This window comes from Rhodamnia argentea, chromosome 6 (assembly GCF_020921035.1).
Source record: "Rhodamnia argentea isolate NSW1041297 chromosome 6, ASM2092103v1, whole genome shotgun sequence".
Classification (NCBI taxonomy): Eukaryota; Viridiplantae; Streptophyta; class Magnoliopsida; order Myrtales; family Myrtaceae; genus Rhodamnia; species Rhodamnia argentea.
In genome coordinates, this window is record NC_063155.1 from 9,849,281 (window position 1) to 9,871,159 (window position 21,879).

Sequence of the window (21,879 nt, forward strand, 5' to 3'; positions counted from 1 at the left end):
CTATAAAATTATCACTTATGAAATTGGAACTTTGTTATTATTTCGTGACGTTTAATGACATTTCAAAAAGATAAAACATTTGCCAATGTAATATAACTACATCTTCACTATATGCATGTTTGCAAAAAGATAAAAGATAAAAATTTCATAATACGATATATTTACACACAAATTTACATACTCTAGTTCCACGATCGTAAGATTCGGAAAATATATTAAGCTTTTGGCGACAGAGTTAATTGGAAGTCACAACGAATGAAATTTTAAACGGTCCTACGAGGTAGACTCGTTTCTAAAAATTTTAGATAAGAGACAAACTTTACATTTTTCTTTTTTTTTTGGTTATAAAAGTACGAGCTTCGAATTTACCTTTCTTAAAAATAAAATGAAATGGGTGATTGGGACGCAAGTTAACTTTTATAATAGATCTCTCACCTTTCTAGAGGAAAGAAATGTACAAATCGTTGACTAGAGGGTCAATGAAGGTTATGGATTCGTGGGGCAACATGATACGGTGACGAGAATGATTATTAGTGGGCATATCCTTTCCGTGGCTATTCATCACAAGAAATTTGTTCCTTGTTGACCAACCGGAATCGAAGAGCCGTGCCACTAAATGAGGCTAAACTTTCGATGGGGACCTAAAATTCCGAACGCATGCGGAGTTTTCATGTTACCTTTTTTCCTTTTTCACGATCTAGGCGGTTCCGGGGGCGGACGCTGAACCATTTGGAAGTACGTGGACCATACTATGAACTAGGGGTGTGCATGGTCCGGGCCGGTCCGGTCCTGGCATGGAACCGAAGACCGGACCGTAGTCCCGGTCCCCATATTTTCGGGACCAAGGACCAGGCCGGGACCGGCGGTCTTGGTCCGGGCCGGCCCCGGTCCGGTCTTGGTCCCGGCCCAGAGGGACCGCTAACTATTGAAAATCTAGTCAACTTAATAAACTATGCCATGGTAAAAACATAGCGACTCGCTATGATTTTTATGATCGACGAACTTGACCAAAATGTTCGAATTCAATACCAAATTCAGCCATTACATGATAAAAACATCACCAACCGCACTAAAAAAAGCCTGCAGAGAGAAAAGATGATAAAAAACAAGATGGAAAATAAGACTAAAAAGAGAGTCTTGAGGAGGAAGAGTGCGACCGTGCAAGGTTGGGAAAAAAATGGGCAGTGGACTTTTATTATTCTGTTTTGTTTTCATTTTTTTTTTTGCAATTGTATATATTTATATATAAATAATTATATATTATTGGCGGTCCGGTCCGGGCCGGGCCGGTCCGGTCCCAATACAAGAAACCCGAGGACCGGACCGCCCGGCCATCGGTCCCATTTATTGGGACCGGGGACCGGACCATCCACCTCAAGGACCGGACCAACCCGGCCGGTCCGGGTTGGTCCGGGCCGATCCGGTCCAGTTTGCACACCCCTACTATGAACCCCGTGAGCCAATTTCAATTCGGGCTTTTGGACCATGCAAGTGATCCGACAATCTCAAGAACAACCGACCTATGAAAGCATGGAAAATTATTCAATTAGTCCTGAATATATTGAACAGATGCCATTCGGCTTTAAACTTTCTAGTTTCGCCAAATTGGTCTTAAACCTTCGCTAGAAATTGCGATGTAGTCCTTTCGGTTTAATTTTTACCGAAAATCGCCTAATCACCGCTAGCCGTCCCACGTGAAATAAAATTGGATCGGAAATGCTATATTGAAATTTCTGGCAAAGGCTTAGAAGTAAATTAATAAAATTTGAAAGTTTAAGATCGAATGACATCCGCTCGGAAATGCCTTCCAGTTTAACCGTATTTTTCGACCACCATAACGAAAGCTATCAGCACGATTTTATCATGGGCAAAAAAGAGCAGCGGGACCACATTCAGGCAGCCCCTTTCCAAAGTTTCGCACCAGCAAACTTTATGAAGATCTTGCACGCAAAAGATCTTGCACCTTAAATCTCCTTTTCACGAAACATGCAAAAATCCAAAACGGCTGCCGACGCCTGATTGACCGTCTTATAGCCTCCAAAAATTCTTACAGCTTGTCTGGCTTTGCGGTGTCGGTCCCCCACAGGACGAAGGCGACGCGAAATGCTAACGAAGCGTCACGTCACGTCACATCGCAACGGCGGACCACCCACCACTCGCGTAGCAGGCAAGTTTTCACAAGAACCAGCCAACCAAAAACCACTTTGAGCACAACATCCTGGTTAGAACTAGAATTACTATTCTTTTTTTTTTTTTTTGCAATAAAATACGGAGCGATGTTTCGCTCTCAGCGAAAAAAATTGTCCATAAAATCCTAAACTTGCCAGATGAAAAAAAATAACCTAAATTTATTATATTTTTATCAATTCAATCATAAATATTTTAAACATGACAATTAAATTTTAAACCTTTTTACTTTTGGCCAACCGAGTACATCCGATCAATTTTGAGCGAAAATCGCCGACGTGGACGTAACTGTCATACATGGTATGGCCAGGATTGCAAGCGCTGAAGCTAGGACCATTTTCAATAATATTTTTTTTATATATTTTTCTTTTTTTCATTTGCTTTTTCTTTTTGTGGTTTTCTTTTTCTCGGCGGCCGACAAGGGTCATCGGGCTCTCATCCACCACCTGGCGATACCCGACCCTTGCCGACAAATTTTTTTTTTTAAATAACTTTCCCACACTTACCTGGAGGAAAGTAGTAAAATAAGATTTAATGAAGTGAGAAATAGATTGGTGTACGATTTGTCTTAAGACGGAGTGGAAGAAAGCTATTAACAACAAATCAACCTAAATTAACGACAGATTTGCATAGAATGGGTTCACGTTGACAGAGGGTTGCTTACTAGGCCTTCCAGCTCATCCCCAGAAAGGGCTGCTTCTCTTTTCTAAGGTCCAGCACAACTAACTGAGGACCTATTCACGGCCAATTAATAGAGGGGAGCACCACATGGTTCAAAATTGATTTTTTTTTTTCATTTGTATTTCGATATGCACTTGATGTTGACTCCAATTAAATTCTCGCCGGAACTTTAGTATGTGTATATACTCATATGATAAATTTGCCCTTTGTGATAAGTCACATGGTCAAGGATCCTAGTAAAATTTGGTTATAGTCGATGCCCGAGAACACATTGAATTGATTTCTAAAATTGAAGGGACAAATTACAAAATTTACAACCATCTTAAAAAAAAATTAAAGTGGTCAATTTTCCGTCATCTCCCGAGAATCGCCGTTTGAGGCAATATGTAATTGGCCCATAATATTACTATTCCGAAGTTCCATTTTTCCATGCTAAGGCTCCGTTTATTTCACGAAAAATGTGGCATTTCTAAAAAATATATTTCGGAAAGTTGTTTTCCGGGAAAATGACGATATTTTCCTGTGTTTGGCTGAAATCTGAAAACGAGCTGGAAAATATTTTCCTCCGTTTGGTAAGGAAAATCAATTTCCACCGTATATGTTTTTTAATAATTTTTTTATTTTTTACATCAATTTTTTAATTATTTTCTTTTACCTTTTTTCTCTTTTATTTTTCTTTCTTTTTCCTTTCTTCTTTGGGTGGCGAGTAGTCATAGCAATCGGTCGACGAACTTCGCCAGCCTCGAGCGAGGCTACGAGGTTTGACCAAGCTCGAGATGGCAAGGCGAGCCGCGAGCTCGAGGCGATCCACGTCTCCATGTTGTTGAAAAACACATCTCCCTGCCGCTACTTTCACATCCATTCTCGTGCAATCTTATTACTACTCATACCGATAGTGTTCAAGAATATCCACGAAGTCGCTTCCAACTCCTCATTCTCGCATGCGCCACTGAAGCCTCCACCGCACGTGGCGGAGCGGCCGATCTTACTGGGCACAGCGAGGAAGTTGAAGGCGGAGGCGACCTTGGAGATGGACCCGGCGGCATTGAGGAACGGCTCCATCGGCATGCGCTCGTGGCAATGGGCGAGGGGATTGGTTTTGGGGGGGATGTTGGCTTCGTAGGTGACGCACAGCGCGGCCTGGTTGGCCTTGCAGGTGACAGCAGCCAGGGCTTGCTCACAGACCTCGCACATCCAGAAGCGCTCGTGGCGCTCGGACAGCTTACTAGACCCAGGGATCCTGGAGTCGCAGCCGAGGCAGAGGAATGCCGCGTCAACGCGGTAGAACACGCCAGCCACGGTGGACTTGCAGGAGTTGCCCAAGTTGGTCGGCATGCTCCAACTTCTCGTGAAACCCATCATCGAACAATACCAACCCATCAGTACGGATCTTCACCTCGATGGCAAGCTCGAGGCGGCGAGGCGAGCCACGAGCTCGCCAGCCAAGGCTCATCTAGCCAGCCTCGAGCTCTCCATCGACGAGGCCATGAGGGTCGGCTGAGGAATTGGAATGGCAAGCATGGTGGAAGAGAGAGACCGTGAGGAGAGAGAACCTAGAAAGCATCGACACTTTTCGAGGGTTTTCGTGTTATGTCCGACTCTCTCTGACATGCGACCGACACATCATCAGTGCTCCAGACACACCGGTTACATGCGAGTCCAGCATTTCGACATGTTATTTCGATACGCACTAGATCAATTTTAAGCATTTTCATTAAATTAAGAGTTAAAATCTAAATTGATCAAATATATATACACACACATGCAAGTCATATACCCAGCCACCAAAACATTAATATATCCAGCCAGTCCAAAAAAACCTAATCTAAATTCCTAATAGAAGAATAATAAGAAAAAAATCACAGATAATATTTTTGTAAGTACATAATAAATACATACTCCAACGTATCGAAATTCTCTATTTTTAAGAAATGATGTGTCGTGTGGTGTGTCGGTGCTACTTAGGAAAAAACAGGAATGGAGGAGAGAGAGACTGTGCAGAGAGAGAACGCGGATGGAGGAAGAGGAAGAGAGAGAGGAAAATTTTCTCTATCTTAGAAAGTTACACAAAAGAGAAGTCTGACATTGAGGGGAAAATGATTTTCCTTGACCGGAAAATATTTTTCTTGACTACATATTTTCTGCCTCCAAACACTAAAAATTGGGAAAATGATTTTTAAGAAAACATTTTCTGTGAAGCAAATGGAGCCTAAGAAGACATGTTCCCTCCATGCAGACAGCAAACGGATCCAGGCGCATCATGGAGCCTAAGAAGATATGTTCCCTCCATGCAGACAGCAAACGGATCCAGGCGCATCATGGAGCACACGCAGATCTTTTCGGTTAAGTAACAGCTCTTCTTTTGGGCCAGAGACAGGCAGGTTTACCCGCTTCTAAGGCTAGCATCGGTAAAAATCAGATGAAATTGATCTGCCCAACATTTTTCCACAACCAACTTTCAAGATATTGGGTGAGCTATACAACAAGGACAAGCACAATCATATGGCACAAAAGATGTTCCATCCAATTACTATCGTTTGTATATGAACCAAAACTATGCAGCTGTTATTGAAAACTCAAGAGCCCAGTTGAAGAACTATCTCCTGTGTGCGCTACAGATCAATTAGCTAAGTTTCTTGAGACTATAACATCACGGCTACAGCAAAAACATGAACATTTTTAGAAGCACAGCAGGCAATCTTGTATAGACCTGAAGTAGAATTCCAGAAGCATCCACATATTAGTCCCAGGATGACAATAATCATGACAAATTGCGCCATTTCTCATCAACAAAACAAACCCTACTCTGTTTCTGGACTAAAGTGCAATTCGACATGCACTAACTACAGCGGTTGCTATTTCCTCTTAAGTGGATTCAGCCTCTCTCTTAGATAATACAGCTTGGCCCTCCTTACTTTCCTCTTGTCCAGCACCTTTATCTCCTTTATGTTTGGTGAGTACCTATCACAAGGGACCATTATAGGTGTCAACCCTGCCATTACTAAAGAGAACAAGAGAATCCTAGCAGAAGAGCTTAATAAACAAGACAAATTATAGTAAAACCGCAGTACGATCAAAGTAAAGCTCATGCAATATCTTGAAAGCAAATTATTCATATTATAACTGATAGTAGTAAAAGAAAGAATGGAACTATCAAACTCATATTGCCAACACATCAAAGAAAAAACTACCGCAACTACTGAATTGCCTTCAATTGCATATTAATAATTTGTGAGTTATATGATCAAGCCCAAATGCCATCTTGTACTAGTAAAATAAGAAGCATGTGGCAAATGACAGCTCCGAAATCCAACTAACCAGACACTTTCAAGCTCTCCCATGAATCTAACCCACCAGTCTAAGCATAAACATGGCACTTTACATTATGCCAGCACAGTGTACTATCTACAAATTCATTAAATAGGCTGCTTTCCAAAACAATATACGACTAATTAAAAGGAATGTCAATAAATAGCAAGCAAATTGGGGAAGAAAGTAAGTTAAAGCTTGCTTACAGCGGGAAAAGAGATTCGATTCCAACTCCAGCAACTAGCCTCCTTATTCTGAATGTACTGTTTAAACCAGCATTACGTCTTGCTATGACGATCCCCTCCAAGGTCGATAAACGTCTTTTGTTCTCAGGGACTTCCTGCCCATCGTGCAGACAGATCTTGTTAATTGACTTCACAAGAGAGAAGTCAGCAAATCCATGAATACAAACGCAAGAAACCCTGATCAGAACTTAATATACCACTTTCATTCGAACGATGTAACCAGGTTTTATATCAGGTATGTCCCTCTGAGCCTTCACTTCCTCCACTGCTTCCTTGTCTAGAATCTGCACATGAGAACTGATAATACTCAATATGTAGCAATTCTTTACAGTGAAATCATCATGCTTAGATACACACCTTCATTATGTTCCTAGCAGTTTTATCCAGCCTCTTAAATTTAATGCGAGGAGGCATATCAGTTAAATGCACTGAAGAATCTTGCAAAGGGGCTTTGACCGAATCTCCGGCTGTGGTTATGCATCTGGTGATAGCAGGCAATGCTGCGGCCAATGATGGTGTCAGAATTGCAACATCACGAGCCAAAGGTGGTGCCACGATTTGGGACCCAGTTGCCGACTGTTAAATTGGTAAGCATCAATCACACATTGTGGTATGTATCAAATTCTACCAAGTGAATAGAACCAAAATCTTATCAACATCATAACAAAATCAAAAATTGACAGAAATTATACTAGTCGAGAGAAAGCTCGAAGAAGGAACTGCATGTATCGAGTAAAACCAAAGAGATCGATGAAAGAAAATTCCTGGCATGCAAAGAAATGTTAATCAGAGCAGTTTCAGACAGCCACAGCAATTCAAAATTGCAAACTTCCAGCGACAACTACTAATAAAAGCGTGGCCAAGAGACAGTCGCAAATACTCTACTAAGACGAAACATGAACATAGAGACAGCTCGATGGATCCGAACCACGGCAAGAGCATCGAAGTACAAAAACTATAGACAGCAAGAAAAATCTTCAAATAAACAGCTCGAAGAGACGAGACAACCCACCGAGGAGCCAAACGACACGGCATTTCTCGCCGGAAAGCCGGCGCCGCCACCGATGGTTCGCCATTGGGGAGCTGCAATCCCACGACGAAGGAATTGCATCGTCGGGATCCAACCAGAGGCCGCGAAGAAGAAATCCGTGGGGGAAGGAAGCGATTTGGGGGTCGCGAGCTTGCGCAATGGCTTTTACCAGAGAGGAATCGCAAAGGGAAGAACCCTGGCGGTGGGGTTTACGGCAGTGAAGGAGGAGAAAGAGACGAGCAAAGCAAAGCTCCCCGAGCGACACGACTGCGAGCGATTTCTCTCTGGGCTTCTGCAATTTTGGGCCTTGAAATCTCCAAGCCCAGTACACAAAGACCTCAATGTTGGGCCCAGCCCAAGATCTCCTCAGACCTGGGTCGTTGGGATCGAGGCCTCGCCCGATGAGAGAACTGTTGCTTTCTTCACGCGCGAAAGGGCGGGCGGATACACTCCATCACCCATACCCAAATCAAAAGTCAACGATTTCCCACGCCACTACTTTAGCCTCCCTAAAGTCCACGCCCTTTATTTAAAATGGAGAAAAGAAAAGTGAAAATTAGAGACAATTTACAAAAATCATAACCACTATGTTTACTGCGTAATTTTCCGTCATTAGTATATCGAATTTCATTTCGGTACCATGCATATGTGAAAAAGAAGTCCATTTGTATAATAGAGAAAGAGAGTGATTCGTCTACTTTGTTAATAAGGTAACGGAACGAATTTCAAATACTTCGTAGGACGCCTCCGTTTGCTAAGATGTGCTTCCACATCGTGAGCTTTAGTGCGTTTGTCGTCGAATCTCCCTTTCAAAAAAGTGGGAATAAGTATTTCAAAATATCTTTCCAGGACTTTGAATGGCTAATCTGATTGAGCATATGGTTAGCCCTAAGCTAGAGAGATTGTTTAGGCCAATGTATAGGAAAGCCTAGCCCAAGAATATTGATAGGGAACGAGACGGTTTTCTATAGGAGCTTACCTTGCTCTCGGGAGAAGGCAATACGTTAGTCTTAGAACACATGGGTCGGTTCACTTGCCGGTGGTAGGGGGATTCGAATGATGATTATCTAAAGCTTAGGTAATTCCCAAGTTCACTAACAGGTTATGCATTTGGTATGTTCATCTTCCACCGAACAATTGTAATATCATCGTTTGGTTGGTTGGATGGTGATGCTCGGAAGGACCTTCCACATCCCATCTCCAAATAAACTCTTGGTCTCAAAAGGGAATGGAATCAACTTTTTTCGATATGTCGTTCCGTGAGCAAGGAGCGAGAGAAGCAAGCGAGCCATGATGATGCCACAATTTATATATATATTCGGAATGAAATGAAAGCTATTTTTTGGTAATAGGATGAACCATTTTCACAAGAAACAACCAGAAAACGGACAACAATTAATAAACAAAATGTCCTAAGTCGACGACAGCGCCAAGTTGTAGGAATGACAAACGTTTCTCTTTAGACAACGCAATTGGCTTTATCCTCAACCGTACGGCTGAAGCCATGTTTGATTGCTCTTTCCAAGACACGAGGGGTCAAAGACATCAAGCTTTGAATAAAGAGGGGGGTTTTTATTTTTGTGGACAGATTGAATAAAGACTTTTTTTTTTTTTTTTGGTCAAGAATAAAGAGTTTTTTTTTTTTACAGACAAGAATAAAGAGTCGATGAGCCTAGAAAAGAGTAAAGTTATGGATATTGATGACGTGGGCATAAAAATATTAAGACTGTTAAAAAATTTCGCAGCTCACTTAGGGCTTAACTTTGAGAAAAAAACGATTATTTAAGTTGCTTTTGACAACAAAATTCCTAAAAAATTGTTGCGTGGCTTTTAGAATAAAAACTGTAACATGAGTTTGACATTTTCTTTTAATAAAATCAATCCAAATGGATATCTTAAACGACGTCACTTGAGTTGACATGACTGGCTTGCCTAAAATGATGTCGTGTGACCCCCAGGAGGAAAAATTGCGTGGCATGAGGGTAAGCGGCTCTAGGATCGGTTTAGGTTCCCACTGAAAACTGGAACTTACGTTTCAAATCGGTTCTTCAATTTTCGGAACCTAAATCCTACAATGCATAATTTGGATTTTAGAACCCACCCCGTCACAAGTTCCAAGATCTACCCAAGTTTCACTCGTATTCTCAATTGAACAATTGCAGTGAATCACTAATGCTAATGACTACTATTTATTCTTACAATCCGCTAACCACAATTCATATTTAGCCACTCGAAGAATATGAAATGTTAACAAAATAAAAGTCTCAATCATGAATATCGACGGAAGTTCATATCGGTGGTTCCGAATTAAACACTCATCATCATATGTCATGAAACATCCTAGCATCAAGCGAAAACATAGCACAAAAAAAAAAAAAAAATACAAAGACTTGTTTCGCGTTCTAAAATATGTACGTTAAATTCGGTTCCTTAATTCCTGCATACTGTATAACCTGGAATTGGATCGGTTCACTCCGATTTGATTCTTTGGTTTTTGATTCTACTCTACCCTAGAACCACGCTCACCTCTAAGGGATATGCCACACACCTTGAGGAAATCTTGATGGTTCGTGGAAGGAGGAAAAACGACGTTGAAATATGGAGAGCTTTGCAGAAGGAGGAAGAACGAACGGACGTGAGGCGGCAAAGATGGAAAAAGACTCCAATCAACAGTGATTCACCTTCGGCGAGCCTCGAATCGATGGGAAATGTGCGTATATGTATGTGCCGGTGGCTTGGGTTTCTAAATATGAGAGGAAGCGTGCGTATATGTATGTGCCGGACAGAGATGGTCGCCGGCGAGGGAAAGGGCTTAGAGCTGCTGGCATCAAACGCTCCTGGTGCGGGCTGGAGGTTCAATTAAATTGCTTCCAATTTGGGAATTTCGTTGAAGTGGCGATTTAGGGTTTGGAATTTGGGGATATTATTGAATTACCGGTAATTTTTATATGGGGCAAAACTTGCAAATGATGTTGTTTAGGGGATAATATGCTGACTGGGCTATGTTAGATTTCAAGGGACCCAATCGGAGTTGATACTTAAGGTATCATTTTTTTTTACAGTGGCATTTATATGATTCGAGAAAAAAATTGATGCTAAAGTAAGCGCCGTACAATTTATTTTTTGACAATCTAGCGTGCATGCTCATACCTTGCATAATTTCGTCGTGGAACCCCTTGAATGATAACCATTATGTTTCCTGGAGCTATTTTTGATCAGAAATGGATTTTTCTATTTCCGTACCCTGGACAAGTTTCGAGCGAGAGAAATGCGTTTGATAAGAACTCAAAATTTATGTTCCTTGATCAGAAACTCGTGAGATAACAGTATAAAATTTCTAAGATTGCTGGTCGGCCATTGATGACGGGTGACGGGGACGAGAGAGAAAAAGGGGGAGTGACTGACCGGAAGAATTCCTAATTTCGATTCTGTTTCATAAATAGAAAAGTAGAAGATTTTTACTTCTCATTTTCATTTCAAATCTATTTATGGGCTGAAAATTTATTTCGAAAATAGAAAAATAAAATTATTTTGTTGAACGTGTTTATATTCCAAACATGTTCTCGAAAATAAGAAAATAAAATAAATAAATAAAATAGAATGGTTATTATCACCCAAACGCATCCATCCCAAATTATAACAGCGCCTCTTCACCATGAGATTGGGCCACTTTCTGCCGCTTCTCATCTTCCAAAGTCTTCTTTGGGGCCGTTGACTCGTTCTATTTACAGTACAACACCCCCACCCTTTGGCCGTTTGATTAAGGAGCATCTCCTTATTTTAATGGCGGGGTCGTGAAATTCCTCGCCAGTTTTCGCCAGGTTTATATAAAGGGGGAAGACGGGTTCCCGTTCAAATCATCAAACGGTACCCAAGGGAATCACTCTCTCGCCTTGAATCTATCCTCTTGACCTCTGCTCGCGTGGCGATTGCTCGAGAGTTGGAAGCAGAGAATCAATGGCGGCACGCGGAACTGTTCTGGCATCGCTTGTTCTGGCTTGCTTAGCTCAAGCTTGCTGTGGCAACGTCCTCTTTTCTTCTCTCCAGAGGACTCTCATCGTCTCTGCTTCCCCTCACCCTGGCCAAGGTCTCTCTCTCTCTCTCTCTCTCTCTCTCTCTCTCTCTCTATAGAAAGAAATCTTGACATCGATTCTTGGGGATGTTTTGACTGTCCTTTTGTTGAAATCTATGAGCTAATTTTGTGGGTCGAACTGAAAACTGTCAGTGTTGAAAGCCGGCGAGGACAAGATCACGGTGACCTGGTCGTACAACCAAAGCTTCGCGGCGGGGACGGACGCGGCCTACAAGACCGTGAAGGTGAAGCTGTGCTACGCCCCCGTCAGCCAGGTGGACCGCGCGTGGCGCAAGACCGTAGACAACCTGGCCAAGGACAAGACCTGCCAGCACGCAATCGCGGCAGAGCCCTACTCGCTGTCCGGCAACCGGAGCCTCGAGTGGGTGGTCCAGAAGGACGTGCCGGAGGCCACCTACTTCGTGCGCGCCTACGCCCTCGACGCCGCGGGCATCCAGGTCGGGTTCGGCCAGACCACGGACAGGAACAAGACCGCCAACCTGTTCGTGGTCCAGGCCATCACGGGACGCCACGCTTCGCTCGACATCGCCGCCGTGTGCTTCAGCGCTTTCTCGGTGGTGTCGCTGTTCGGCTTCTTCTTGGCCGAGAAGAGGAAGGCCAAGCCCTGTTCAACCCCCAATTAACAACGTCATCAAACTTAGACCGGAAGTTTGCACGGTCTAAAGGATACGGATCACTTCTATCATGTCCTTTACATTTGCTAGTTCGTCGTTTGTTATATCGCTCTCGTTATACTTCGAGTCATTGTAGAGGGCTCGACTTGGATAATCAAGATAAGAAATATTAGTGTGTAATTTGATGAGATTGTTATTAACTGTTCTAAAATCTTAAATTATTATATGAACACGTTATTTAATATGTACTTATACTATCATTTCCTTTTCACATATAAGCTGATTTTTTTGCTTGGTATAATTATTAAATAAAAACATAATTTAATATTTAATTATCCTATCATGTCGTAACGTGAAATGACCTCCATAAAAAGTCAAACGTAGCTTTGTTTCCTGACGTGGGGCTCAAGAGACCAACGGACAAGTTCCTTGGAAAATCAGAAAGCGCAATGAATCCGCGGGTTTATGTCATGGTTATGTCATGGTTTCTGTCATATTGGACTTTCTTGGTCTGAACACATTTCGTCGGGCACCCAACATCTATGGGAGTTGGTCATGTGATTAAAACACGATTAGTGGTATGTCCTATAAGGAACGAAAGCCAATGATATCGAAGCACCGAGAACGTGTCAATGGGCGATGATCATGCGTGGTTCATGTGATTCAACTCAGGGCATTGACTAGATTAGTACAAGGTAAATGCAATGAACTAGCCGCTGAAGGTGGGTCAAATCAAATTGCTGCCGGCCCACTACCATCAAATTTATAGAATCAGATGACAGGAAAGGCGACATTGCCCAAATTTGCACATGTTTTACATGGACTACTACTACAAGGATCGATTACGAGGATTGCTACCTTCTGGGTGCTTCAAACTGGTACTTTAGTGGCTACATGGTTTGCTTTCATGTTTGCTGAAACTCTAGCGAGCGACGCTTAGCGGCGATTAAGATCCCACTTCGAGTTCCATGCTGGAAGCCGCCGGCTGAGATGCGGCGGAGAGACATGGATCACGATACCCTTTTAAATATATCTCTCTGTAAGGTAGATGTACAGGTTGATCCATCATATGCATGTAAAGAAGCTGTACAGATACGGGGAATCAATAGAAAGTCCGCATTTTCGCGAGCTGTGAGAAACGAAACTCAAAAGCATGCTATCCTTTGAAGACAAACAATGCTCTGTATCCGAACGTCGGAAGAAAAGGAACGACCTTACAAAAGATGGAATGACCAAACTGAATGGATCGTCAAGCTGCATTGCGCCAGTGCTCCACATTTAGCCAATACTTCCCCAGGCTATGATAAAGGAAGCCGGGTAATCAAGAGGATCCCAACACAAAGACATTCTCTATAATGATGGCGAAAATAATCCAAATTCTATACACCCTGATGTACATCGCAGCTCAATGGTTAAAATGCATATCGCAGCTCTCTATTCTACCGGTACCACAAAGCGATAACCTGTCATCATATACATCGATGTACCCGAAAGCATCTGTCCCGGGAGGGCACTCCAATGCAGCTTCAAACACTTTGTGATGTACTCCGTGCGAATCGATCGAGTGGCCATCTTTATGATCGTGCCCAGCAAGGCAGACCTTCACGCAGTTGTACTTATGGATCACACCCATTACTTCATCGAAATTCCACAAGAGCGATTCTTCAGTTGATGCACCTGGATCTAAAGGCAAGTGACAGCACACCACTACCTTCTGTTTCAAATTTGTAGCATCACAAAGAACACTATCCAACCAGCGAAGCTGTTCTTCCCCAACGGCTCCATTAAACATGAGGAACCGTCGTTCAGTACCCACTAGCCCATCCGGACTATTCTTGTCCGAATTTGGATTCTTATCCTGAAGAAATTTCAAGGCCTGTTGTGTCTTGGGATGATCTTCAGGCCAACCAATGGCACTTATATCATATCCATCCAGCACAACAAATCTGTATCCTGATGTCGGAGAAAAATCGTAATAGGCGCAGCCATCAATGCTTGGAATCTTCAACAATGGAAGCAATTTGCTGCGGGGCATATTGTAAAGGCAATGGTTGCCAATCATGTGACGGACGAGACCATTAAATTTCTCAAATTCATTCACAACTCTCGAGACAGAATCAAGAGAATGTTCCTTGGGGCAGAACCCATCAACAATATCCCCAAGATTAACTGCGAATTTGAGATTCCTGTGATGGTTCCATTGCTTAACTGCCCTCTGCAATACGGCAATGCTATGCCGATAGTATCGTGGAACACCAAGGAATGACAGACCGTCAGGAATATCAGCATATTGGATATCGGAAATGATCCCAAAAGAGAAGAGGGGTTTCTTTCCTCTCAAACTTGTTAATCCATTGACTGAGTCCATAATGCTGTAGACGGAGCTCCAATCCTGGATTAAAGACTATGAAACAAAACAAGTCAAATAAACAAGTACACCTCAATCATTGAATTGTCACTCACCTCAAAATAAATGTAGACCAACCAATCATGCGGAAATGAGTTTAAAAATAACTAGAGTGTAAGATTTACCCAACCGTTGAGAAAACAAAACATGTGGAAAAACGAAATTTCCTTTCAAGGTCATAATAAGAGAAAACAGGTCACCAGCATTACGGCATGATCAAGTTCAAGAACAATTACGGGTTTCACAAAGATCTATGATCACTCCATCCCTCGGGTACCCTTTGCTTTTCTTTCTCTTCCTGTTCCTTCTCTCGTTCGAGATAGATAAGAGAGCATTGTTAAAGAGCACTAACCGCAGGGACACGAAACCATCTACAGAACAGTTACAACAAGAGAAACGATAAAAAAAAATGCACGAAGAGATGTCTATTCGATGAGATCCCACCGTAGGACCGAAACTAACAGAGAACTGATGCAGTGTACTATATTTCACCACCACCTTAACGAGCTAACAAGCACCGATCATTATCAGCAAGGATCCATGATCCACCTTAAGATCACCATGCTTTTCCACCATGTGCAGAAGTGCATCCATGTTCTGCCCACTTCATTACTGGATTTTTCCTAGTATCTTCGGTATTAGTCATAATGTGCCATGTTTTAATACTAATTGTTTGCCGTTAGCCTCCTCAACAGAACAAGCAGTCTTAGTACATCAAGTTGATCTCAGAGGTAACCATCCCGAATCCAGAAAATGTAAGTCCAATCACTCCCTTTAGAAAGCCGTTCAACCCATACAAACTTGGCTGATCACAACCATTCAATAAAGTCCAAGGCCCAATTTACTTGGCAATCACATAACATTAGAAACGGTTAAACCCTTAAAAGAAAAGAAAGGAAAAGAAAAGAAGTCCATCGTGTTTAATCTGTTCTCACCTCATTTCGATCAAGCTCCCACACAGCATATATGGCCAAATTACGATACTTCATGGAAAGTTTACTTGTTTGAAAAACCAAAGGCCAGGGAGGGACTAGCATAGTCCTGGAGTTTATGTCCACCACAGACCTCGTATGCAATCTCAGTCCAAAACCAAATTTTGAAAGACAATCAATTTTCCCACATAGACCAAATGCTGTAAGAAGCGCTTATCTACAGCACTCGTTGTCATGATCCTAAAACAGTTGGCACAGATATGCTCTTGTGACCCTTGATCCACTAACCAAAACTTGAAATATAAATTCCTAGGACTCTACCCCTATTTTGGACAAAGCTCACACATTCCTCTCGCTTCCCATCAACCGATAACATAATCACATACCCCCCCTTCCTGACCCCCTATTCGGAAATCGACCCGACACTCCACGGGAAAAACACACACACACACAAAGAAGAACCCAGGAGCCAAATTTCTGCAGAGCAGATTAGGGGACCCTGGAGCGGATAATAAGCCCATCAAAATCACAAACACAACCACACAAGCGAAACAGGAGGATATCAGATGAAGTACGAAACTAACAATTGGAATCACAGGGATCGACATACGTTGACAACGACAGACAACGGGAGTTTCCGTAGGACGCAAGGATTAAAAATAGAGGCGAGAAGGGTGAGGAGCAACGAGGAACATACGTATGCGGGTACGGAAGCGCTCAAGGTCTCGTCGGAGATGGCACCCCGCGTGCGTTTCTTCGACGGCCGGTCGGGCGTTGGCCGTTGGCGGAGGACAAGGACAATCGCGAGCGAAAGACGACGACGACGCAGAACAGAATTTTTTCCCCAAGTGAAAAAAATTAAGACGAGTGCCGGTGGGATTTTGAGATCGGCGTTTGGCAGGTTGGTGTGGGCGTACACGTGTAATTTCAAGGCCCGTCGAAATTTGTCCCGACCGATGGATGGTTTTTATCTTAATTTATAGGAAAAATTAATGTTATTTGGAGGCTTGTTTTCTTTAATAGCTCCGACAACAAGAATTTCAAGTAGAACTTGTTCCGTAGACTTAGACCACCTAAATTGCTCGACTGTTGTGAACATTAAAAGATTGGAAGCCACACGTTCAAAATGAAACACTCAAAAGAAACATAAGGAAAAACTTCTATTCTTTTGAGAACTAATCCATATTGTATATACCATCTTATCCATTTTTTATGCCCATATTCTATTTTCCTCCTTTTCCTCTCTTTGAGTAAGTTGGACTCTTGAATTTTTTTTTCTTTACGACTCCGTTTATATATTCATCTCTTTCATGATAGGGTCATTGAGATCAAATTCCATGATAAAATACTGGATGACACAAGAAGTTAGGATAATATCAATTTGTGTTCCAAAAGCCCAAAAAGTTCAAAATTCAATTCTCAAAAACGCTTCTTTTACACTCCAAATGCTCTTTCGAATATAGTTTTTAGAGATGAATTGCGCATATTGAATAATTCATTCTCATCTTCATGTGTGCGATCACTAAATTCCTTCAGATTGTATCTAACACCACGATGAGATCATGACTTGCATCGGCAAGATAAAAATTTCTTGCAAGTTGTAAATAAGTTTTATCGCTAACATACTAAACTCGACTCAAACAATGCATGGATGTCACTTTTCTTACCTCTAGAATTATTCGATTTGTCTGGCTTTGAAAGTGCAACGGATAAAGTTGTCCAATGTCATCCCAACCAGTTAATACATAAGATAATCTCAAGTCAAATGTAATAGCAGCAAATACACTTTATATTATTCTTTCCTTCCGATCACGAAATATTCCTTGAATTTCAAGAGAAATCGATGAACATACATGACTTTCATCTATTGCTCCGCAGTAATTCTAAAATAATTAATGTAGTTATCAACTAAATACTAATAAAACTTTCAAGCACAGTCATCAATTATAATTCCAAGTTTGATACCTTTAAAATATGGATAAAACATTAGATTTTCACTTATCTCTGGAGGAATAGAGTTGCTCGGTTCTTTCATCGAATGTTTATATAATTTCAAAATCGTTTGCTGTGCAATCTCTATTGACCTATGGAATCCCCCCCTATTGCCACTAAATCTCACAGTACGTCCAATAATATGGCAAACCAGGAGAAGTTGCTCTTCATAGAAACGTTTACTGTAGAATGCAACATGTTAACGTATTTGGCTTGGTCCATGCAACGAGTATGTGCACCATGTAAGATCCGATACATGTATCTTCTCTCTCTCTCTCTCTCTCTCTCTCTCTCTCTCTCTCTCCATTCACAAGAGGTTCTCTTGGTAAAAGCGGTCGCAACTGCAACTGCCACTGCCACCTGGATTTATCATTATCCATCCACGTTAAGAGAGACGGATCCTAACAGGATCCTGAGTCGAGCACCGAACTTGCTCAATTGCCGTGCCTTTAATTATTTTGTCCGAAATATTTGAAGCAACCAAAAGCTGGAAACTCACGAGCAAAAACACTGTAATTGACCTGAGTAAATTGACTACAACTTGAATTTAATACAAGGATTTGCATTCATAAATAATTCAGGTTATCCGTCGCTGTTAACTTAACATCATCAGAATCGTAGGAATAACGGCCCTAAAGTTAAGAAAGCATCGCCGGGGTACTGTGGCGAAGGGGCCGGCCAAAAACAAAAAAAAAACCAAAAAAAGAATTTTATTCAGGTGGTGCCGCATTGAAAGGCCACCTGCGCCAGCTATATATATACAAGTCTCGGCCACACCGCTGTGCCATCAGCCAACGAAGATTGGGGACATTACCGCCGGAGGTGATCCCTGGTGAAAAAAGGATGCCTGAGAGCTTCCCGAGCTGTCAGTCTGTCCAAGGGATCATACCTAAGTAACCCTTGTAATAAATGGATCAGGTCTCCTGCTGAATGGTCTACATGCTGCATTATCAAGTTCTGCAATTGCAAAGTCAGTCAGCAATGCGGTTCGAACGCTGCCCGAAAACCGAAAAAAGGCTATCACACCGGGGGAGTCACCTGAAGACGCGGAAGCTTAAGAACTGCTCTGATGCTTTCTCTAGAGGCAGCACCTTCTGGCCAGTCTAACCTACCCCTTCTAACGTACTTCTCGGCATGTCGGCTGAAAAACCCCCATGCATCCAAGGACCATTAGTATGGGCTAAATTACAGTAGAATAACATCAGAACCACCGAAAAAGATAAACACTGACTCTGCTCTCTTCAACATGTGCGGAGGCAGAGGACCTAGCACTCTTTCCATCATTGCTAGGTGCTCCAAGTTCTCATGGGTTTGGAATAATGCCTCACCCTGTCATTAAGCAAAGTCAGTAACACCATGAGTTTAAAATGGTTTGTCATTATGGTGAGGGACGAAGATAGCCTTGAAGGTTGGCCCATACCGTGCACAACTCCACAAGAATGCAACCAACACTCCACACGTCACAGGGATAGCTCCATCCAAGTCCTGCACAGCATCAACTATTAAAACCATTCTCGCATAATTGAAAGAATATAAAGCACAGTATCCTTACCAATAATGACCTCAGGAGCCCGGTAATGCCGTGTTGATACAATGTATGTCTGGTCCTGACGTTCATATGTCGTACTACCAAAATCAATCACTTTAATGGCACTCGATTTAGGGATCCGTTTAAAGTAGGAACTATCCCTTGGTGACCGAGATGAGCCCTGCAAACATTATAATGATGAATAAAGTCATTCTATATTTTGCAACATGAAAGAAGACCATGCTTATTAAACACGTGAACATCAAAATATAGATGATAGTACCTTGTAATCTGGGACTTTCAAATACTCTGGCGAAACGAGAAGGATATTCTCAGGTTTCAGATCGGTGTGTATGAGGCGCAAATCATGCATAACTGCACATAAATTCCAAAAATAAGGTGAGAAGTGTATATTCAACATAAAAACTATTTCCTGTTTGGTTTTTGGAAGACTGATTATTTTAAAAGGCAAAAACTGTTTCCACTCTCAGAAGAAAAAGAAAGAAAGCAAAAACAAAATATGCCTCTCCTTCTCTCAGCAAATATGTTATAATGAAATTCAACTGCATTCCAAACTATAAAGCAGATGCATGGGTAGAAGGGACTAGCTTAGTGATTACTACACACATGCTACACATTCCAACAGTTGTCTTCCAATCTCACGGACAAGATCAACGGGAAATGAGCGATAATTGTTTTTCCGTAGAAAATCGTATAAGCTTGGTCCAAGCTTCTCAAACACCTGTTCAGCACCATTTAAATTCATCCAAAACTTCAACCCCCAAACTGTTGGTAAATTGGGGAAATCAATTTATCACAAACCAATCATATACTTACAATACAGATATGGTTACGATAGTCAAACCAGTTCCGTATTTGTACACAACTGCAAGGAATAAACCCATTCAACCATTGACAGAGTTTTAGATGTTAAAACAAAAAGAAAATGTCATGTTACATTTAAAAGTAAGAGAAATCTAACCAAGAGGGGGGGCAAGCTTACCGATTGCCACCCTTATCATGCCTTCCCAGCTGCTGTAGAACATCGATTTCGATCATTGCTGCCTCACGATACTTCTTAATCCCCCTGACAATCTTAATAGCAACCATTTCCTTCTTTTCCCTGTCCCAGCATTCTAGTACTTGGCCAAATGTTCCTATGAAAAAAAAAAAAAAATACAGTATCCATCAGATGCTGTTCAGCATTGAAACAAGTACTCATGAGAGGAGCACAAAAATATTAGCACCTTCACCCATTTTGCCGTGAATTTTGTCTGCAAAATGATAAGGAAACTCAGAAATGTACATTTAACAATCGATCAAAAAGTAGCAATTCAGCCAAACCAGAAGTAGTACTAAAAAAATATACATTTGACAATCAAGTCATGAACAAAAAATTTCCAAATAGGCAAACTTACAAGATTGAAACAACATTGTTGGTGCAAAAGAAAAGGCCATTGTTGTTTAAAAACGAAACAGTGAATTTTGCAATGATAAAGTAAACAGCAAAACACAGATTACTGAAAATATATTTTATACGAATAGGATCCAACAACACTTCACTAGAAAGTAGTAAGTGTAATTACAGCGTGATGTTAAATTATCTCCAAGCTCAAACATGTAATGCCCATCTTTGTCATCTTCTCTCCATGGAGGAGAACCATTTCGAGCACCTCCCTTTAAAAATAGAGAGCTAGTAATATAGTCTGAGGGTGCTGTTGATGGTGCAAAGCTTGTCATAATGCCAACCTCTTGTCCACAAAACATTCCTACCTGAGCCTACACACACACAGCCATCCATCCATGTACCACTCAATAATATAAATCAAAATTTCCATCATCATACCTCACACCACCATGTCAGATTCAATTAAGACATTAAAAAATCGGAAACATCACTGAGAAATAACGTACACAACTCCACCGATTTTGACGACATACAGTTACCAATAAACCATGCGAGTGACTTAGCACCTCACATCCTCGTACCAATAAGAGTTTTACCATTTAGCCTGAGGATATAAAAAATAACCAGGCAAAACCCAGATTTCAATAACATCCCGACACCAAGAACAAACACTATTCAGTCAAACCAAGTTCTAGAAAGTTCTTGAGCTCCACCTTCCTTGATGCTTAACATCAACAGAGGAGAAGGATAACCGGAAAAAGCTTGGTCGACGGGAACAACGAAAAATGATAACTTCCACACGTGCTATAAATTTACTTCTATTTTCACAGATATACCACTCAAAATATATTGACTATAGACACGAAATTCCTACAAAAACTCATTTCCCTGACAATTACGAAACATTACGACCAATACAGACTAAGACATGATTCCGACCCGCTTCTGAGAACACAAAACACAATCTACACATCAGTTTCGGATTAGAGATGTCGTAAAAAGAATTAGTCAAGCAGATCGATGCAAATCAGACCAATACGACACCCGAGGTAAACAAATCCGTCAGATCCGGTCAAACACAGGTCAAGAAAGCGCAAAACAGCGATAGATCTCCGATCTGAGAAACGGATCAATACCTCCGGAGCCTCAGGCACGTCCCAGCCCAAGCGAGCCCTCTTCCGGGGCCGCCGATCCATATGCATCTGCGTGTGCGGAAAGTCGGTCACGCGTTCCATCTCCATGATCTGAAACCCCTGAATCGGAGGAAGAAATCGACGGAGAAAGCAAAGCAAAGCAAATACGAAAGCGCAAAGAGATAAGACAATCGCTGGTGGTACACGAAGAGAGGGACACCAGTAAAGAATGACCCCAACCACGACCAAACCCTAATTTTAGCCTGACAATGAAGTGCGAGGCGGTTGTGAAGAGATCCGGACGTACACGTGGCGATCCA

The 21,879-nt window shown here is 41.8% G+C and overlaps 5 protein-coding genes across 11 annotated transcripts; 1 reads left to right on the forward strand and 4 right to left on the reverse strand.

The window, feature by feature from the left end:
* Positions 1-613: 613 nt before the first annotated feature.
* LOC115741578 (manganese-dependent ADP-ribose/CDP-alcohol diphosphatase) lies at positions 614-16,411 on the reverse strand. 5 transcript variants are annotated; one of them, XM_048280472.1, is made up of 4 exons: positions 15,116-15,313; positions 13,554-14,563; positions 12,852-12,856; positions 614-627 (listed from the first exon to the last, which is right to left on the reverse strand). In XM_048280472.1, the coding sequence occupies exons 1-2, from the start codon at positions 15,158-15,160 to the stop codon at positions 13,565-13,567; spliced, it is 1,044 nt and encodes a 347-aa protein (XP_048136429.1). In that variant the 5' UTR covers positions 15,161-15,313; the 3' UTR covers positions 614-627; positions 12,852-12,856; positions 13,554-13,564. The 5 variants fall into 5 exon arrangements, with proteins under 5 accessions (XP_048136429.1, XP_030531424.1, XP_030531427.1 ...); XM_030675564.2 differs by lacking the exons at positions 614-627; positions 12,852-12,856; positions 15,116-15,313 and adding an exon at positions 16,196-16,411 and having other exon boundaries at positions 13,419-14,563; XM_030675567.2 differs by lacking the exons at positions 614-627; positions 12,852-12,856; positions 15,116-15,313 and adding an exon at positions 16,109-16,411 and having other exon boundaries at positions 13,419-14,563.
* On the reverse strand, positions 3,721-4,248 carry LOC115741591 (zinc finger protein CONSTANS-LIKE 4-like). The gene has a single exon (XM_030675580.2). It carries the CDS (start codon positions 4,246-4,248, stop codon positions 3,721-3,723), a length of 528 nt encoding a protein of 175 aa, XP_030531440.2.
* Positions 5,413-7,737, reverse strand: LOC115741610 (50S ribosomal protein L19, chloroplastic-like). Its single transcript, XM_030675597.2, has 5 exons — positions 7,435-7,737; positions 6,780-6,998; positions 6,620-6,706; positions 6,384-6,517; positions 5,413-5,829 (listed from the first exon to the last, which is right to left on the reverse strand). Exons 1-5 carry the CDS (start codon positions 7,531-7,533, stop codon positions 5,724-5,726), a joined length of 645 nt encoding a protein of 214 aa, XP_030531457.1. The 5' UTR covers positions 7,534-7,737; the 3' UTR covers positions 5,413-5,723.
* On the forward strand, positions 11,243-12,289 carry LOC115741616 (high-affinity nitrate transporter 3.1). The gene is made up of 2 exons (XM_030675605.2): positions 11,243-11,539; positions 11,678-12,289. The coding sequence occupies exons 1-2, from the start codon at positions 11,410-11,412 to the stop codon at positions 12,166-12,168; spliced, it is 621 nt and encodes a 206-aa protein (XP_030531465.1). The 5' UTR covers positions 11,243-11,409; the 3' UTR covers positions 12,169-12,289.
* Positions 16,412-18,028: 1,617 nt separating the features above from the next.
* On the reverse strand, positions 18,029-21,879 carry LOC115741481 (serine/threonine-protein kinase AFC2). 3 transcript variants are annotated; one of them, XM_030675409.2, is made up of 12 exons: positions 21,563-21,878; positions 20,605-20,797; positions 20,266-20,292; positions 20,022-20,175; positions 19,856-19,904; positions 19,646-19,760; positions 19,302-19,393; positions 19,043-19,199; positions 18,911-18,975; positions 18,722-18,819; positions 18,529-18,631; positions 18,029-18,447 (listed from the first exon to the last, which is right to left on the reverse strand). In XM_030675409.2, exons 1-12 carry the CDS (start codon positions 21,665-21,667, stop codon positions 18,301-18,303), a joined length of 1,305 nt encoding a protein of 434 aa, XP_030531269.1. In that variant the 5' UTR covers positions 21,668-21,878; the 3' UTR covers positions 18,029-18,300. The 3 variants fall into 3 exon arrangements, with proteins under 3 accessions (XP_030531269.1, XP_030531270.1, XP_030531271.1); XM_030675410.2 differs by lacking the exon at positions 20,605-20,797 and having other exon boundaries at positions 21,563-21,879; XM_030675411.2 differs by lacking the exons at positions 19,646-19,760; positions 19,856-19,904; positions 20,605-20,797 and having other exon boundaries at positions 21,563-21,871.

Bases quoted from the DNA above. Each gene is read 5' to 3' on its own strand.
- LOC115741616 (XM_030675605.2), top strand. From the start codon at position 11,410: ATGGCGGCACGCGGAACTGTTCTGGCATCGCTTGTTCTGGCTTGCTTA. The intron at 11,540-11,677 runs GTCTCTCTCTCT...GAAAACTGTCAG, and splicing joins TTCCCCTCACCCTGGCCAAG to TGTTGAAAGCCGGCGAGGAC.
- LOC115741481 (XM_030675409.2), bottom strand. From the start codon at position 21,667: ATGGAGATGGAACGCGTGACCGACTTTCCGCACACGCAGATGCATATG. The intron at 19,394-19,645 runs GTGTGTAGTAAT...ATTTATGTGCAG, and splicing joins ACTGTTGGAATGTGTAGCAT to TTATGCATGATTTGCGCCTC. The intron at 18,448-18,528 runs GTGACTCCCCCG...TTGCAATTGCAG, and splicing joins TTAAGCTTCCGCGTCTTCAG to AACTTGATAATGCAGCATGT.
- LOC115741591 (XM_030675580.2), bottom strand. From the start codon at position 4,248: ATGGGTTGGTATTGTTCGATGATGGGTTTCACGAGAAGTTGGAGCATG.
- LOC115741578 (XM_048280472.1), bottom strand. From the start codon at position 15,160: ATGGATGCACTTCTGCACATGGTGGAAAAGCATGGTGATCTTAAG. The intron at 14,564-15,115 runs GTGGATCATGGA...TTTGTTTCATAG, and splicing joins AAAAGCATGGTGATCTTAAG to TCTTTAATCCAGGATTGGAG.
- LOC115741610 (XM_030675597.2), bottom strand. From the start codon at position 7,533: ATGCAATTCCTTCGTCGTGGGATTGCAGCTCCCCAATGGCGAACCATC. The intron at 6,999-7,434 runs GTGGGTTGTCTC...CCAATTTAACAG, and splicing joins CCGTGTCGTTTGGCTCCTCG to TCGGCAACTGGGTCCCAAAT. The intron at 5,830-6,383 runs GTAAGCAAGCTT...CCCTTGTGATAG, and splicing joins ATCGAATCTCTTTTCCCGCT to GTACTCACCAAACATAAAGG.